At 34.3% G+C, this 17,886-nt stretch overlaps 2 protein-coding genes across 2 annotated transcripts in view; one reads left to right on the top strand and one right to left on the bottom strand.

Moving 5' to 3' along the window:
- Positions 778-12,101, bottom strand: RBM11 (RNA binding motif protein 11). Its single transcript, XM_021069840.1, has 5 exons — positions 12,007-12,101; positions 7,886-8,058; positions 6,476-6,548; positions 5,060-5,156; positions 778-3,385 (listed from the first exon to the last, which is right to left on the bottom strand). Exons 1-5 carry the CDS (start codon positions 12,099-12,101, stop codon positions 3,101-3,103), a joined length of 723 nt encoding a protein of 240 aa, XP_020925499.1. The 3' UTR covers positions 778-3,100.
- LIPI (lipase I) overlaps positions 12,100-17,886 on the top strand; it is a 52,064-nt gene continuing 46,277 nt past the window's right edge. Inside the window, exons 1-2 of the mRNA XM_021069839.1 lie at positions 12,100-12,154; positions 12,226-12,366. Coding sequence (XP_020925498.1) covers positions 12,100-12,154; positions 12,226-12,366 — 196 coding nt within the window. The remainder of the gene's footprint in view (positions 12,155-12,225; positions 12,367-17,886) is intronic.

Here is a 17,886-nt window from a genome sequence, read left to right as displayed (position 1 = left end):
AAACAGCCAAGCCATCCTCTGGGAATTGCTACAGAAGCCACACCTGACAGGAGCCACATCCACCCTGAAGGGGAATGTGTCCAGCCCTTAAAGAAATTTAAATGGAGATGAGGCTGAACATCTATCCTTTCATTTTGCTCATAGTCCTGATAAATGGGCCTATTTACATTTCTCTAAGTGCCTGACATCAAGAATGCTTCCTTGGGATTTCCTGTTGTGGCTCAGTGAATTACCAAATTGACTAGTACCCATGAAAATGCAGGTTTGATCCCTGTCCTTGCTCAGTGGGTTAAGGATCCAGTGCTGCTGCAAGCTGCGGTATAGGCCACAGATATGGCTCAGATCTGGTGTTGCTGTGGCTGTGGCATAGGGCAGCACCTACAACTCCAATTTGACCCCTAGTCTGGGAACTTCCATATTCTTCAAGTGCATCCCTAAAAAGGAAAAAAAAAAGAAAAAAAAAAAAAAAAGAAAAAAGAGTGCTTCCTTATCACTGAAGCATGCAGGTGGGCTGAGCAACTGAACAATTCTCTGTCAAGTCACTAAAGCAAGGTCAACAATTGTTGAAACCCTCCAGCAACTGGTCCATAGTGGAATATTGGCTCAAACTGATCAAAGAAGAACATATTTGAAGAGGAAAAAAAAAAACAATTAGGGTAAAATTGAAAGTGTTGAATTTTCAATGCTAATGAGACACCCAGCTGGGTATACTCAGTAGGCTCAGGAGAGAAAGGTCTGGGAATGCAGGTTTGGAAGTAGTGGCAAGAGAGAGAAATCTCACTCACTAATCACCCATCAGTTTATTATATTTAGCCATACAAAGGAAGAGGTTGACTACATATCAGTGTACTATGTCCCTGCACCTGGGGAGTGCTAAAGGAAGGGTAATAATTCTTAGCTGTTTCTTTTATTAAGCTTAAACAAGTTACTAAAAGCATTACATTGGCAATTTCATAATAATCATGTTACAATAAATTAGTTATTGTTTATCTTATTATAGCTGCATTAAATGCAAGAGTTCAAAGGTGATGTACTTGTGTTAATAGCTATACATTTGAAACGATAGCTCAGGATGTGGCACTTCAGGAAAGATTTCAAGAGTCTGTTTTGCATTCATCTTGTTGACCAACTTTAAATCTACGTAATTTTCCTCTTTTTTTTTTTTTAAACTGCCTAATATAGCAACTCAATTAAAAACAAATTAGTGAATATAAGAATAAAAAAAAAAAGATTGTTCTCAAATTCCTAGCTTCTAGGGTCTGAAGTACAATGTGTACTTAAATAGAGTTTGAGAGTGGAGAATTCAAATTGGGAAGATAATTTAAACATTTTTAAGGCAAATAATTTAAGTACTTTTAAACTCAATGATATAGCATTGGAAAAATCAATAACTTAAAATCATATAGGATTGTAGATGATATTAACATTTTAAGGAATGTTTTATGTTTTCTAATAACAAAAGACTTTGATGTAAATAGGTAAATTTGCCTTCTGGTTAGTTCAAATTGGTTGACTTGCTAAAGCTGATATTCAGATAATTCCTGCCTGTGATGGAAGAAGTTGCAAGAGTTCTTTTCAGTTCTAATATTTTAGTTCATGTAACAACATTTCAAAATAATTTTCTTAAAAACATGCCACTCTTCCTTGCTAAGATATTTCTTACATATATAGTTCCTATAATGCCAATCACAATGAAATAATTAATTTAGTGCTAAGGAAAACTGTAAGGCATAAGAATTGAAAAGGCTGAGATGAAGTTAATGTGTTTAAATATATATTTATACATTTTCTATTTATGTAGAAGTATTTTCCCTTTGGCATGATTCTAAATTGCAAAAGCGTGAAATTAAAAAGAAAAATGTCATTTTAAATTTGAATATTCAGAAATATGAAGTTATATAGATCAAGCTACATCAAGCAGAATTTGGTTTCTCATGTTGATCAGATGGAAATAGACTAATATTTACATTTAAAATGCTACTGCATTACATATTTAAAACCAGAAGTTAAGTTCACTTATTCATTTTGCTAAAAACACTTTTATTACAAATATCTGTAAAGTGCTATGCAACATGCAAAAGAAATATCAAAGTATGGCTTTTCCCACTGAATTGAGTGGTTAACTACCAATGAAGTTGTGTGATCCTTTCAATAAGCTTTAATAAATAAATATTTTCATCATTCTAGTTTATGATGAGTTACAAAGCTAACAAAAATATCTGAATAAACCATTCATTTTACATGTAGTGTATTTATCTTCTGAAAATAAATGATCCAGAAATAGGAGACTTGATCTGATGATAAACAATACATATTAAACATTAATGAATTATCATTCTATTCATTGTTACTTATCAAGATTTAAATGTGTCAAATACACTCACTCAAACCTAGTTGGCAATAGAAGTGGATAATATATACCAACATAGCCAACTAATTTTCATAAAATACAGTTAAATCATGGGAAGTAAAGAGGCAGGTATTCCTATTTATATACAATCACATGAAAAGGGAAGGAACCAAGAACTAGCCATGTGATAGTCCTCATTCCTTTGGTATCACAGTCGTACATCCTCACTTTATGTAATAAACCTGTATGAGAGTAAGGCTCTGAGATAACACATTCAGACATAAAAAATAAAGTATTAGTAATAAAGGAAATTAACTCTGCTAATTATGTCTTCATTATGGAAAACATGCAAGTCTTAAATATTTGTATCAGTTTCAGAAAATTCACTACCCACTTCTAATCTCAGCTGGTTTGCAGCTGAGGGCTAGAGGTGGCAATCTCGGAGAGCATGGTGCCTTATCCAGAAGCGCTCAGGAAGTAATTTTTGATTAACAGTTTAGTGCAAATTTATCATCAGTACTAAAATATAGCAACTCAAAGTGCATTTCTTGTTAGTAACACCATTATAAACAGAAAAACACATTTTTTTGTCATTCAAGACAAAAACTGAATAGCAAGTCAGATGTCTTATTTTTATATACTTCAGAGAAGACCAGAAAGCCATGAAATCGGTCGCTTAGTAGAATACAGATTCTTTTTCTTTTAAGAGAACTAAGACCAGTGTAGACAAATTTCATTTGAATGTAACTACTAGTATCTTTTTTTCTTACTCTTTGGGAACTTTTGGCTATAGTCATTTCCTCTATTGTTTTCTGTGCTACTATCACTATCACTAGTCTGTTTTTGCCTCTTTCGTTTATTCATCTGGTAAGGGTCAGAGTCACTCGGTTGTTGGTGAGTCCATTCGTAAGAGCTGGGTCCAGCCTCCAGATCTGGAACACAATTCAGTGAGGAAGACAGCGACGTGCTGTTAGGAAGCGGTGCTGTAACCTCATAGTAAGGAAGCTGCAGTGCTGGATTGTAAGCATGCCACTGCTGTGGAAAAAAGCCCACAAACATTCATCTACCAAAACAAGCCCAAGAATTACAAATAATAAAGTTAACAGTTTGCAGCTGTTATACAAATAACTACAAACAAATAAAACCATGTGTCAGTTCAGGAGGACAGTGACATTTCCAAGTAAGGATGTGGTAGTTTCCTTAAATGGTATTAACATAAAGATTCAAGGCAGTATATAGTTTACCACAGAGAGATTAATGCTGTTCTACAAAAATACAAAGCAAACTGCATATGTAGGTTTAAATCTTCTAGTTGCAATATGAAAATAAAAATGAAACAATATGAAAATAAAAATGAAACAAGTGCAATTAAAGAGTGTATGTTATTTATCCCCAAATATCCAAACTACTGTAATTTCAACATAATGTAACCAATATAAAATTTATTAGTGAGATATTTTCCTTTTTTTGTACTAAGTCTTTGATATCTGATGTGTCATACTTACAGCAAATGTCAATTTGGATACTAAATTTTCATTGAAAATACTTCATATGAATTTAGATCACAAAAAATTTAGTTGGAAAGTAGATATGCAAACCCAGGTTCTTTCAAATGTACTTAAAAGTTTTGCAATAAGCGAACCAAGTTTTTGTTTTTAAATTTAAATTTTAATTAAAAGTAAATAAAATAAAAAACTCAGCTCCTCATGGATGGCTAATGGCTAACATATTGTATAGCACAGATGACAATTGTTGAGACAGACACTTCCTTGTTTTAAACTCAAATTTCTAATTATTCAAATTAGATTTAAGATTAATAGAGGTAACATGAGCTTGTGTGTGTGTGTCTTTCTCACCTCATCAAAGGTGAAAAAATGCCACAAAGAAAATATTGACAGCTTTAGATAAGAACTAGCTGTTTACTAATTATCTCACTGAGAAAAGTTTTTCCAAAAGTTAAATTATCACTTTTGCTTTTGATTATAAAGTGAAAGTGGTTATATGAAAAATGTGAGGCTTACATATATACTGGAGGTTTGAAAAAAATCACACCCTGTGAATCAGAATACCTGTATTCTGGTCTCAACAACTGTCCCTAATAAGTTATATAATCTTGGGCTTGTTGGTTAATATCCCTGAACCTCAATTTTATTATGTATAAAATGGGTAGTTAGAAGAAAGAAAAAAAATCTCCTATGTTCCCCTTTAACAAGAAAGGTCATTGTTATGATATAAATTCCAGAACCATATTTCTGAGTCTTTGAAAATAATGTAGTTTACTCTACCAAGAGGGAATCTTTGCCTTTAGTTAAGAGAGGAAATTCATTTTTTTAAAAAATCATGTCCAAAAGCAATGAATTTGTAATGGATGATTATATTATATAAAATGCTTCATTAAATGAAATTATTCAATTGTAAAAAATCTTGTAAAACAGTTATTTCAATGAGAACTCTATACTCCCATTCTACCTGGGCCGCAGTGCATCAACACGACCATCTGAGCCCTTTCTGTTGATACGCTGGCTGTGTGCCAAGGAACTAGGTGTGGGATTTCAGATGATGGTGTCAGAGCAGACCACCCCCGGGGCACAGTGCTCAGGGCAGCTTCTGTCTTCGGTCTAGGTCTAGATTTGAGCAACGTGGTTTCTACGAAGTTTTCATATTCTTTGTATCATGTTATATATTGAATCAAAGGCATATGAAACTTACCATATGCTGAAAGAAAAAATATTCTTGAGGTAAAGCTGCACTATTAGTTGGAAATAACTGCATGGGAAAGGAAGATCTGCCCATGACTTCTTCATTTCTTGGGAGAGGTAAAAGAAGTAATACAAAGTTAAAATTCCCAGGCACATATGTCTTTTATTCTTTACAAATAGGATAGCTCTTCATATTTAAAAATAAAAACAGCTTTTCTATGAGAGCTCAATAAGATAAATTTAAACATGCAGTTATTACATATGTTACTGTATGTGTGGTATATACATATTATATATAGCATACATTACATTACTGATAACGTAGTAACCTAGCAGTATCTCAAGTCTTATTAATGACTACATACTGAAATCTCAGTATTTAGAATCACCTTTGGCTCTCTGATAGGAAAATATTCATTAATGTTATGGTTGTATAAAGACAAAGAACACAGACATAAAGAAAGCCAAGCAAGTCATATGAATATTAGTGTAATCAGAACCCAGCTAGTATGGTCCTTCTGCCCACTTGTACCCTATCCTATGTAAGCTAATCTAGCCAGTCTCTTTCTTTTTGGTTTTCACTAGCCAATATCTTTCCTTTTGCTTTTCACTGTTATCTTTTAAATTGGTTTAATAAATGGTATAATTTGAGCATCTTAATTTGGTGTGGGAGACTTTCTGCTCCATGACCTCTGGGGATAGCTGAACTGACAGTGTCCTTGGAGGCACTGTTGTACCAAATCAGCCTACACAAAATTTGAAAATATTTTGAAAGTTACCATAGAGAAATTCTAAAAAAAAACAAAAAATAAAAAACAACAAACAACAAAGCAGTAAGATAAATAGTAGAGTGGCTTAATGTCAGAAGGCTTAATTTCAAGCCTAGCGACTATCATTTTTTCTCTTAGTAACCTTGGAAATTAGTTAACTTTTGCATCTCTGTATTTATTCAAGTATAAAATATGATATGGATAATAGTATCTCTATGAACCACACAATGAGAATTTAGATGCTTTAAGATTTAACAGTTATAAAAAGTACATATTAAAGAACACTACAAATATAAATCTCTCCCACCTATTGCTGAAAATATCGACTAGATTTTTTTTCTTTCTTTTTTTTTTTTTTTTGCCACACTTGTGGCATACAGAAATTCCCAGGCCAGGGATCAGATCTAAGCCATAGCTGCAATCTACACTACAGCTGCAGTGACTCGGGATCCTTAATGTACTATGCCGCAGAGGGAACTCCTGACTGAACTTTAAATGAAAATATTTTCTATCACTTTTCACAGTTCCAGGAAAAAAATAAATTCCTTAATTTTATGCTATGTCTAAACAGCATGGTTTTACAATAGTTTAAAATACATCAAAAAATGTCCCTGGCATAATTTGTTTTACCTTTATGAAAAAATACCTTTAATTACCTGTAGCTGTGTGAATTTATCTTAACACAGCTTTCAAAACTTTGGTTGGCTGGTTCGCAAGAGCGAGAACTCCCTTCAAAAGAAACAGAATTATTAGGTTACTTCATGGTACCATTTTTTAGAGTTCTAACACTAAATCATTTTCTAAAACTCCATATAAGATACATGATGTCTTTAATATCCCAAGTAAAATTTACAGGTTGTTTATGTAACTATAAATGACTGAATTATAACTAGACTTTGTCCAAAGCAATGGCTGTACAGAAGAATTATATTGACATGGGGCCATGTAAGATACATGATACTGTTTGGTTCTACACACCTGTAAACTAAAAAAAGTCAGAGACACACCTGAAACTAAAACTGGCAAATAATCAGTATTATTTACCTCCTATGTAGAAGGCATGCATTCTCTAAATTGTACTGACAAAAGTGAATGCAACCTGACAAAGGATGCTCAGCAGCTGGTTTGGGGACATGTCAGAACATGATACGGTCTGTCCCATTTTACCAGACTGTATGCATTAATCGGACAATACTTGAGAGCACCATGCAGCCAATTATCTTTGCAAAGATAAAATAAAATGAACACAAAGTTGCATTTTTCCTTTGCAATAAAGCATTGTTTTCTTATTCTAATTCTTATTTATTTATTAGTAAGAGGAATGAGAACAAAATAAACAAGGGATACATCATTAGGCCTAAATCATTTGGGAAGGGAGGCAACATAAACACTGGAGGCACTGCAAAATAAGCATAAGCACTGCCTCTATCAGTCCCTGAAACTATGAAAGGGCTAGAATAATAGTACAAAGTTCTCTGAGCATCTAATCAAAGATGATCAGTTCTTGACATGTATGCAGGAGGAGGCTTTTGAGGTCAATCATGTCAGGAGAGTTTCCTCCATGGTTACTGAGGGCCAGCCTTTGGCCAGCTGCTTTTACAGGGGATCAGATCCAGGGCAATATAAACAGCATGAAAACCTAGAAGAAGGACTAAGGTACCCATCCTATCTTCCAAACAGTAGATATGTGATACCATGCATTAGCATTGACAAGAAGATCAGCAAATAGGCTTGCTGGATAAAAGCTAGAGTTGTGTGTCTCCAGTTCATTTGAATTGGTTTAATTTTTTATAGCCAATAGCAATTACATAGCTATTTGCTGGATGATAATAAGATAGAACATTTTAAATTTTAATATAGAAAAGGGGCTATAGAGTTGGCAACGTAATTGGTAATATTAATTAATTATATAACATTATAATATCTACCTGTGTTCTGAGAAAATTTAAGAGAACACTGGGGCACATTTTTGGTCTTAGGCTACACAGAAAACAAAATATTTACATCTCTGGAAACACTGCCACCAATAAAACCCACTTGGAAGATTCATCAGTGACAGAACCTACCAAATCGATACTGCACATTAATTGGTCTTCCATATAAACGAATTCCGTTCAGCAAAGCTATGGCATAAGATACCGATTCTGGGTGTTTAAAGCAGACAAATCCAAAAGACTTTGGATTTCCATCTCTGTCTTTGCATATAGTCACTTTGGTTAATGGTCCAGCCTGTAAGAAACTTAAACATTATTTTCTCATAAATCTAGAGATTTTTTTCACTCAAAAAATCAAGTATATTCAACTTCAGACTAAAATAAATCTGTTAGCAATAACAGTGTTATGCAGTTCTGTTAATGATATATTTTCCTAACAATAAATATCATATTTCATTACACTTTCTTGGTATTTTCTAGCTCACAAAAAAACATTTATGATGTTAAGATCGTGAAATTTTAGGAGTTCCTGTCATGGCTCAGCGGAAACGAATTGACTAGCATCTATGAGGATGCTGGTTCAATCCCTGGCCTGGTTCAGTGGGTTAAGGATCCAGTGTTGCTGTGAGCTACGGTATAGGCTGCAGATGTGGCTCGGATCAGGCGTTGTTGTGGCTGTGGTATAAGCCAGTGGCTATAGCTCCAATTTGACCCCTAGCCTGGGAACATCCATATGCTGAGGGTACGCCCTAGAAAGACAAAAAAGAAAAAGAAAAAAAAAAAAAAAGGAAATTTTAGGTAATGGTTCCAAACCTTAAAAAGAAAGATGTTACCCTTATGTTAGGCTTAACAAAATAATTTAGACAGCATTTAAATCTAAGATTAAAGTACTACTTTGTCTACATACATATTAACAGTGCACAACTCACAAATAAATTGAAATGACAAACCCACTGTTTGTTATCATAAACTGGTAACATCACATCAAAGCCTATTTTTCTTCTGACAAGATTAAAATTTTTTACATGAGAAACTAAATTTTTGATCTATACAGAAACTGTATTTTGATTTGGTAATTCTATTTGGTCAATATTCCCTAAAGGAACAACTTTTTAAAAATGTTTAAAGCTTTTAAGTAGGTACATGAATGAAAAATTAAATCCAACAATGGGAGAAAATTATTCCATGGTGTAATATTAAAATAGAATAAAATAAATTGAAAATATTCAGATTTTATTGGTAGTAAAACCTATACTTACCAATATAGAGTAAAAAAGCAGAGCCAAATATTATAAAAAAAGTGTTAATTACAATTAAAGAAAGTTACATCTCCACGATGATAATGATAAGAGGAAGTACTCAACAAGACTTATAAACAGCTAAGATTTAATGGCAAATAGCTCATACTTTTTCATTGTGCTTTTCTCTGTTTTGTTTTTTTCTTTTTAGAGCTGTACCTGTGACATATGTAACTCCCGTCTAGGGGTTGAATCAGAGCTGCAGCTGAAGGCCTATGCCACAGCCACAGCAACTTGGGATCCAAGCTGCATCTGCAACCTATCCTTCAGCTTGCAGCAACACCAGATCCTTAACCCACTGAGTGAAGTTAGGGCCACACCCTCAGGGACACTACTGGGTTCTTAACCTGCTGAGCCTCAAAGGGAACTCCCAGGCCAGCAGGTTAAAGGATTCAATGCTGTTGCAGCTGTGCTCAGATTCAATCCCTGGCCCAGGATCTTCCATATGCTTCAGGTATGGCCATTAAAAAAAAAAAATGCTTTTAATCTAAAGAAAAATGTTAGTTTTCATCTTTAAAATGATGCTCTATTTTAAGATTCAATCTTTCATTTTTATTCTCTGCTTTGCCAGGGAGTAGCTCATCCTCCCTTCTGGCTTCAAGAATACCTCATCAACAAATCTATTTTTCCCACTCATGCCTCTTTCATGGAGACAGTATCCTAGAGACCTCCATGTGGCTGTACTTCAAACTCAATAGACTGAAACTGAATTCATTATCTTTCCCCTTGAAATCTCTACTTCAGTATTTCTTGGTTAAAAGTACAAAGATATTAAACCTGATTTTCGCTCTTCAAAGGATCATCAGAAATTTGAAAGAAATCAGTAAGAGGATAAATATGCAGTAACAAAACAAGCTGCCTTTAATCAGTACTTTTCTTCTTTTTTTAAATCTTTTTGTTTTTTGGCCACATAGAAGTTCCCAGGCCAGGGACTAAACTCATGCCACAGTAGTGACCCAAGCCACAGCAGTGGCAATGCCAGATACTTAACCTGCTGAGCAACCAGGGAACTCCTCATTACCACTTTTCCACTACTGATATTAAATATATGAAATGGATAGAATATGCTTATATGCTTTGAATTTTAAAAATTGAAAGATATGCCTGAGCATTTTTAAAGATAAAGTTCAACAAGGATTATTGTCCGTAGCAATAATTGCATCATAATTGTTTAGTCTCTTTAAACCAGAATGAAACACACAAACAGTGTTGTCAGTTGTCTAGATTTGCTAAATTCTGTTGAGTTGAAGCCATTCTAATAGATAACTCGGTTTGGCAAATCCTTCCAGAAAACAAAGAACTTGGGCAAAAATAAAGACATATGTTTGGTTGCCTGATCTGTTAGAAGAGATGAACATTTTGTTTAGGTATAAATTATATATACATATATATATATATATATGTATTAGATCCATAAAACTGCCATAGATCCAGTCCCTACTGATGAGAAATAATATATGTGCATGTGGAACTTCATGCTTATCCCACTGCCCCCTCACCAGTCCCCACCCCTTTTTTTTTTGGTTTTTGTTGACTCAACATAAAAGAAACTTTCTGGAGAAAAAGAACTGTAAAGTTTTCTTTCTCTCTCCCTTTTTCCCTCCTTCCCTCCCTTCCTTCTTTCTTTCTTTTCTTTCTCTTTTTATTTTTTTTTTAGAGAATTAAGTTTCAAATGGTACTGAGAGAAAAAAATAACTATAGAAAAAGACAAGTATTAGGGTATATTTAAAAGGGCAAGTTTAAAACGATGGCATGTTAGAAGAATAAGCATAAAAGCTTTAAATGTTTTGAGTTTCTGCAGGAAATTCTATCAAACTGTGTGTCTATAATTAATAGACCAGTGCTTTAGTTCAGAGACAAAGATAGAGCCTTTCAAAAACTACATAAAGAAGCCCTTTCACCTCTAGTACTCAAACTTAGCCTCTGAGATATAATTTTGCTATTGTCTCCCTCGGAACTTGCCCTCATTCTGATAATGGGAAGTCACTCTTGATTTCTGTTAGTGTTAGTGTTAGAAGTATTATTAATAGTAATTGTAGTACTTTTAGTAGCAGCTGAAGTAAGTTTCACTTCAGCTTCAGGTTCAGTTCTAACTGGACTAATTTATTCAATCATCACACCACATCATATTGTAGATACTATTACCCTCATTGACTTCTAAGGGAACTGAAGCACTGAGCAATTCCCTTACCTGGCTAAAGTCACATTGCTGACATCAGAGTTCCCACTCTAAACAACCCTGCTATACTATTTGTTCCTCTTTTGTGCAGATTATCTTAAATCATGATAATTAATTTTAAATGTTTCCTTTTAGAAAGACCAAAGGCTATCTCTTAAATTTGTATGCCGAGCACCTGTTTGTCATGTAATTCTGGATCATAAAACGATTAAATGAAAGGCTGGATGAGGATTTCTTTAGCAAGTGAGACTTATGAGCATACAGTAGGTGAGTGCTTATAGGAAACAGGAGGCTTAATCCTGGAGATACCAAGTCTCAAAAAGTTTTCAGAAGTTCATCTTGGTATGAAATACAGGAAATTGGCCAGGGCATCAATCGGTCACAGTCACGACTTGGCTGCCTAAATCGTCTCAAATCTCATTTACTATTCAGGAGTAAAAACACCCTCTGTATAAAAGAGCTTGAGGGAATAAGTAATGTATATGGAAACGTGTTATTAAATCTTTTGCTCTCATTTCCCAATATATAAGGTATGAAGGTTCTTATTACCTCAAGGAAGGCAGTGACAGGGCTGTTTTCTGTTTTGCCTGAGCACACCCAAGGGCCCAGACAGCCTCTGTGAAGCTCTTACTCAGGGCTGGGAGGTTGGGGGGGAACCCAGCCACTGCTCACCGAGGACTCTGCAGTGGCAATGAAATGGGGATGGGGATGCGGAGCACTCTTTGTCACTTCAGCATTCAGCTGCTAACCTGGAGACAGGTGCGCCAAAGCGGAACTAAATTAAAACAGGGGCACAGGATGGGGAGGGAGGGGGCCGGGTTCGGGCGTCCAGGTGCTCCCCGCCCCTCCGGCTGAGCTTCCGGCTCGACATGCCCCGCCCCTCCACCACCCCATCCAGACCGACAGTACCTGAAGGAACAGCTCGTACAGAATCTCTTCCCGCACTCGAGCCTCTAAGTTTCCCACAAACACCGTCCTGTCGGCTTCCTCCTGAGCAGAGAACATCCCTTCGTCTCGGCCCAAGGATGGAGGAGGCCCCGAGACCACGCCCCCTCTCCTTGCCAGCTGGGCCGGCGACCGAGTAAGCGCGCCCCGAGCGGAGCGTGGCTGCGGCGCCACGCCCCCAGCACCCCGCGGTAACCGTCCTCCGCGCCCCCGCCACGCCCCGAATCCGGCTGGGACTTGGGAGAGTGAGTGCGAACGAGATTAGTGTGCAGGGGACCTGTACGTCTTGCCTGTGGAGGGTTCTTCATTTTCCCGGGCACAATATTATTAATTGATTTGGGGCGTATTCAATCAACAGTTTAAATAAAATTACTCTAAGAGATGATTTAAGACGTACTACAACTTACACAACTTCACGGTGAATAGCAGAAGACAATTTGTTTCTAAAGAGTAAATGAATAAATCACTAGGGTTTACAAATTATATTCTTCATAAAATACATTTTGAAAGAATGAATGTATTCATGCATGAATGCGGATTCAGTAGAGCGCTAAAATTAAAGTTCATTTACCCAGGAAGAGCTCCCTAGTTATCCTTGAAAATGGACCCAGAGGTTTTAGGTGGCTTACAGAAGGCTTTTGAACTTGAAAAGACATCCTATACCAAGGAATACTGGAAAGAATATAGCAAATTTTGTTGCTGTAGCCAGAATCCTTGAGGATGGCTGCTGGGTGATTGTAGTAGGATCTGATGTTTGTATTTTGTATCAGTTGTAAACTGTGGACCAGGGTGAAGAATTAGTTCTTAAGGAGGATGTAAAAAAAAAAAATACTGAAAACAATAAATGTAATTAAAAGAAAAGAGGAAGAAAATTTAGACTCTCAACACTTTGATAAATTGTCAACTATTAATTTGGCTTTCTTTCTGATACCACAAGTCTATTTTAGAACCGTGAAATCATCCTGTAAATACCATGCAAGCAATCAGGACTGTTTGGCCTTTACTTAGATGTGGTGGTAATCCATTTTGAATTGAAAAGCCATGCTTTTACATGGTTACTGGACCACAGAAATCATCTTTTCTAATGAAAAGGGATGTATCTTTGGAATCCTGGTTTCTAACTGAACTCTGACATTACTTAATTTTATGACTTTAAATCAGTAGTTTCATTTTTTTGGAATTCTTAAGGAATAGATTGGTCTAATATGATTAGTTCAGTTCATAGATATTTTCTGAGTGTCTGGCGCGGTTTCTAATCCTTGGGAAACAAAGGTAAACATAAAGATCTGCTCTCCTAAATCTTAGCGCATAATGGTAGGAACAGACTTTTTCAACATATAAATACAAAACCATGTGCCTGTATCTTCAGTGGCCACCTTCAGTTATATATAATTTGTCTATAAGTCCTGTCTCCATTTTTTTCTCTTTCCTCTGCCATCAACATTGTTATAGTAGGGCAGGAAGGAGTTGAGAAAACTTGCACATTATAGGCATATAATGATCAAATGGTAAATGATAATGATCAAATGATATGATGATTAAATGAATAGATACTTGCAGATCTCTATTATGTGTAGATGTATTGAATTTTTAAAAATTCATTTGCCCCATAAATCTTATTCAAACCAAGATATTTTCTCTTTAACTTTCCCTCAGACACTGTTTATTTGGGAGCTGTAACTTTAGGTTTCACTTTAAAATAGGCAGTGCAAATATAAGTCATGATCATTTTTTCTTGCTGCACTGAAGTTTGCATCATTCTTTTTCTACAAAGTGTATGATTTTGGTGTTCTTGTCACATTCTCTTTTCTTTTGGTAGTATACAAGTTTATGGTACATGTAAATCTAGAGTAATGTTTTAGTATTGTAAGCTCTGAAAGTCTGCTCATGCAACTGGCTATTTGTTCAGAATTTGATCTCTCGCTCTCTCTCTCTCTCTATTTTTTCTAATGTAAGCTTAGTGTATTTCCTAATTCAAATTAAGTGAATGCATAGTGATAAACCTAAACATTTTATAAATGAGCCTACACCTAGCTAAAAAAGAGATCACTCTACTCCTGGAATTTCCTGGGCCATTAGTCATGTAAAAGGTTTAACAGGTTAAAAGCATGGAAAACTATAAGAAATTACCCTTTCTACAAACATATCAGTATGTCTTATACCCCTAACTACATGAAGACATCAAAAATGAAAATGTTTCTGTATAGATAGATAGATAGATAGATATAAAACTAGCGGTCCAGAGTTCCTTTCTCTCATTCTTTGCCCAGGTGGCTTATTCCCTTCTGTAATTTAGCCCAGGCAGCATCTTCTGGACAGCTTCCCCAAATTCTGCACTGTAGATTAGCTGGCTGCCCCACCTGTGTGGTTCCATAGTTTCCTAGTTACATCTTTTCCAAACCCTTCTCATTGTGAAGCACTATAAGGGTAAATATTCTTTGGTACTTAGAACAATCCTTGACACTCCTATAGATATATCACTAATAGTTGTTGAATTAATACAGTTTGACTAGATGAAGGTCTCTACTTTGTATGTCCAGCAATTAAGTTATGCGTGGAAATCAGTAGATGTTTAATGAAAGTGCATAAATGAATGAACACATAAATGAATGAATGAATGAAGACACTTGGGAAATTAATGGTAAGGGAGTGTGATGGATACTTTTTAAAAATTGATCTCACTTTTTCTTCATTTTTTTCCTTACCCTCATTTTGTCTTTATTCTGATTTTCCTATCCGTATGTCTCAAGTATGGGTTGTTTTACTAATATTAGATATTTATTATAAAGAAATGTAGTATTTAAAGAGGTAACTAAGAGTGTGAAAATCACCGATGAGTCTACCATGTGGAGATAAATATTTTGGAGGAAAACCTTCTTAATTTTGATTTATGCATATATACATAAAAGATATTTTAGGAAAATAAACCTCACTATACATATTTTCTTTTTAGCTTGCCTTTTATCCCCTAAAACCATGTAGTGAAGGTTTTCTACACCAATAAACATTAATTCACAGTATGTATGTAACTAGACAAATCTCCCACTGTTAGACATTTACATTGTTTCCATAGTTGGCTGTTAGGAAAATTCTGAGATGAGTGTCCTTGTTCATATACCTTTGTGCACGTGTTAGTATTTCAGTAGAAAAGTATCTTACATGTTTAGTTGCAGAACCGAAGAATAAGATCACTAAACATTTTGACACATATTGCTTCATTATGCAAAAAGATTGTGCCAAAATACATTCAGACCAAAAATGACTCCCCCATCTTAATAAACACTACTTAACTATCTACTATAATTACTTGAAGGAGCCTAGAAGCATGCCTAGTACAGAGGCTCCATCAATTTTGTATCTTCATCATCATCCTCATTTTCACTTTTCTAATGTGGTTTATACTGTATGCATATCTGTAAAGATTCTTAAAATCATTTTTATATCCATGAACTAAATAGTACCTAAATATTGTCTTGCTAAATTCTAAGCATTTTAGATAATATTTCATCATTCCTCAGTATTTTGCTATTTAATTCAATGAACATTAACAATCTCAACTTTCTCACTATTGACAGTAATTTTAAAATATGAAAATGAAATATAATTTTATATTTTGAAACGGGCATATATTGCATTGTCTTAAATGCCAGCCTGATATTTTCAATATGAGCTCTTTAGAATGGTAGATTCATATTGCAGTGCCACATCAAAAGCAAAAGGAAAGTTACATATTAAATAGAAAAGACATCTTTTAATTTGATTGTAAACTTAAGAATTTCTCTTAAGATGAATGACAATTAAACTATCTTCTTCCTGCATTCTGAAATAATGTGGTTTATGCATATCTTTGTTAGAAAAGTGCAGTTGTTACAGCCAAATGGTGTGAAAGGACCTAGGTTATTTGTTGGTCTCCAGTCAAATTATAGTGGTGGCACCCTTTTAAAACTGAAGTCTCATGTAAAATTTCCAGAGATTAAACAGGTCAAACTAATGATGAGGTCTCATGAGGAGTTAAATTTTTCATGATTTTTAAAGGAATACTGCATTTTGTTTGCAGTTCCTCTGAAACACCTCCTCAGACCTCAGAATAATTTCTATTGATTAATGATGTAAATTAAACATGTCCATGCTTAAAGTATCTCTGGAAATTTACAGAGACTTGATTTTCCCAAAAAACCCAAATTTAATGTTTAAACATATGATGCATGTACATAGGGAATAGCAATTCTCTATTTTCCTCGCCTACTAAAGTCTACTGCTGGGAGGAAAATAAGGGAGAAATTAAATAAACATGTGAAAAGAAATCCTGTAATAATTTTACATTTGTTATATTAAAAACAACTATTTTTATTTTCAAGTTGTAGATCTCAAGAGACAGGCTAGCATTTTGAATTTTAAAATAGCCACTAAATTTAGGTTGCAAAATGACAAATATAAAAAGGTCATATTTTATACTTGGCAACTTGATAGATATGGATTTTTATTATTCATTTTAGGGTATATAAAGGTAACTTAGTTTGTAATCAAAATGAACATATACCACAACTTTTTCTGACTCTTGTCATTTTTAGCATTTTCTAACATCACATTTGCTTTAGGCTTTCAACAAACATATTCTTCCTGACCACTTCTAAAACCCTGAGGTTAAGAGGAATAAAGAAAGATATAATTAGCTTTTCCTTTCCCTTAAATCCAACTGTGTAGCTGAATGTTTTGACTTATTACAGTCTTTAACTTAAAAATCCTTCTCACAACCACAAGTTGAATGGGAGAAAACAGACAACCTCACCTTTTCATAAACAGGGAGGAGCAAAAAAGCCAGGGATATTTTCCATTAAAACCTAGCAGTCTGTGACAATTTTACCAAAGAGAAACCCTAATGAATTTCAGAATTTCTTTTGTTGTGAATCTGAGTGTTTCTTTTACTTTTATCAGATTCCAAATGAGAATATACATTTTTCTCTCTTTGATGTGCTGGGCGGGATCTGGTAAGAACTAATAATTTGATTTATCTTAAAAAATTGTGTATAATCATTATGGTCTGTATTCTGTAATAAGGAATGCTATGATATAATATAAAAATACTATGACTGGGTACTAACTATATCAGATTATTATAAAGAAAGTTTGTGTGTGTTGTATTTGTGTGTTTGGTAAATTACATATTCTGTATTTTATTTTACTTTCCAGATGATTAGTAAATAGAAAATCTTTTACAAGGAGATATAAATACAAATGTAAATATTCAAGATAAAATTAAAATAATTTAGTAATCAAGAAATTAGTTCAGTATTTTAAAATCATGATTTAATAAACATTTTAATTTCACTTGTTTAAATAACACTACTTCTGAGAAAAATTTTTATGTAGGTAAATTGTCAATTGCAAAACAAAAAATGTGAACGTATACTACGACTTTCTCTTTTTGTGTGTCCTATTATGCTAAAGAGAAAGAAAAGCCAAAACAAGTTTATGGTAATGAAGTAGAACTTTATAGTCCTGGTGTACTGGTTTATGGTAATAAAGTTTACTAATTTTAGTAATAAATTTATTACTTTATGGTAATAAAGTAGAACTATTTGTCCTATTTTATGGTAGTAAGAAGAGTAGCAAATTTGAAATTCACAATGAGTAGTTTGCTGTAGAGATTTTGCAAAAGCAGGTCATTTTATTCATTTTAAATTTCCTTTAATAATTTTTTGAATATGTAC

The sequence above is a fragment of the Sus scrofa genome, chromosome 13 (assembly GCF_000003025.6).
Source record: "Sus scrofa isolate TJ Tabasco breed Duroc chromosome 13, Sscrofa11.1, whole genome shotgun sequence".
Classification (NCBI taxonomy): Eukaryota; Metazoa; Chordata; class Mammalia; order Artiodactyla; family Suidae; genus Sus; species Sus scrofa.
The sequence above is the reverse complement of the archived record's forward strand: the minus strand, read 5'-3'. Positions and strand labels throughout refer to the sequence as shown.

Coding starts and splice junctions, on each gene's coding strand:
- RBM11 (XM_021069840.1), bottom strand. CDS start 12,101: ATGTCGAGCCGGAAGCTCAGCCGGAGGGGCGGGGAGCACCTGGACGCC. Junction 8,059..12,006: donor TGTGCCCCTGTTTTAATTTA/GTTCCGCTTTGG, acceptor ATAATGTTTAAG/TTTCTTACAGGCTGGACCAT. Junction 5,157..6,475: donor ATAAATTCACACAGCTACAG/GTAATTAAAGGT, acceptor ACCTCTCCCAAG/AAATGAAGAAGTCATGGGCA.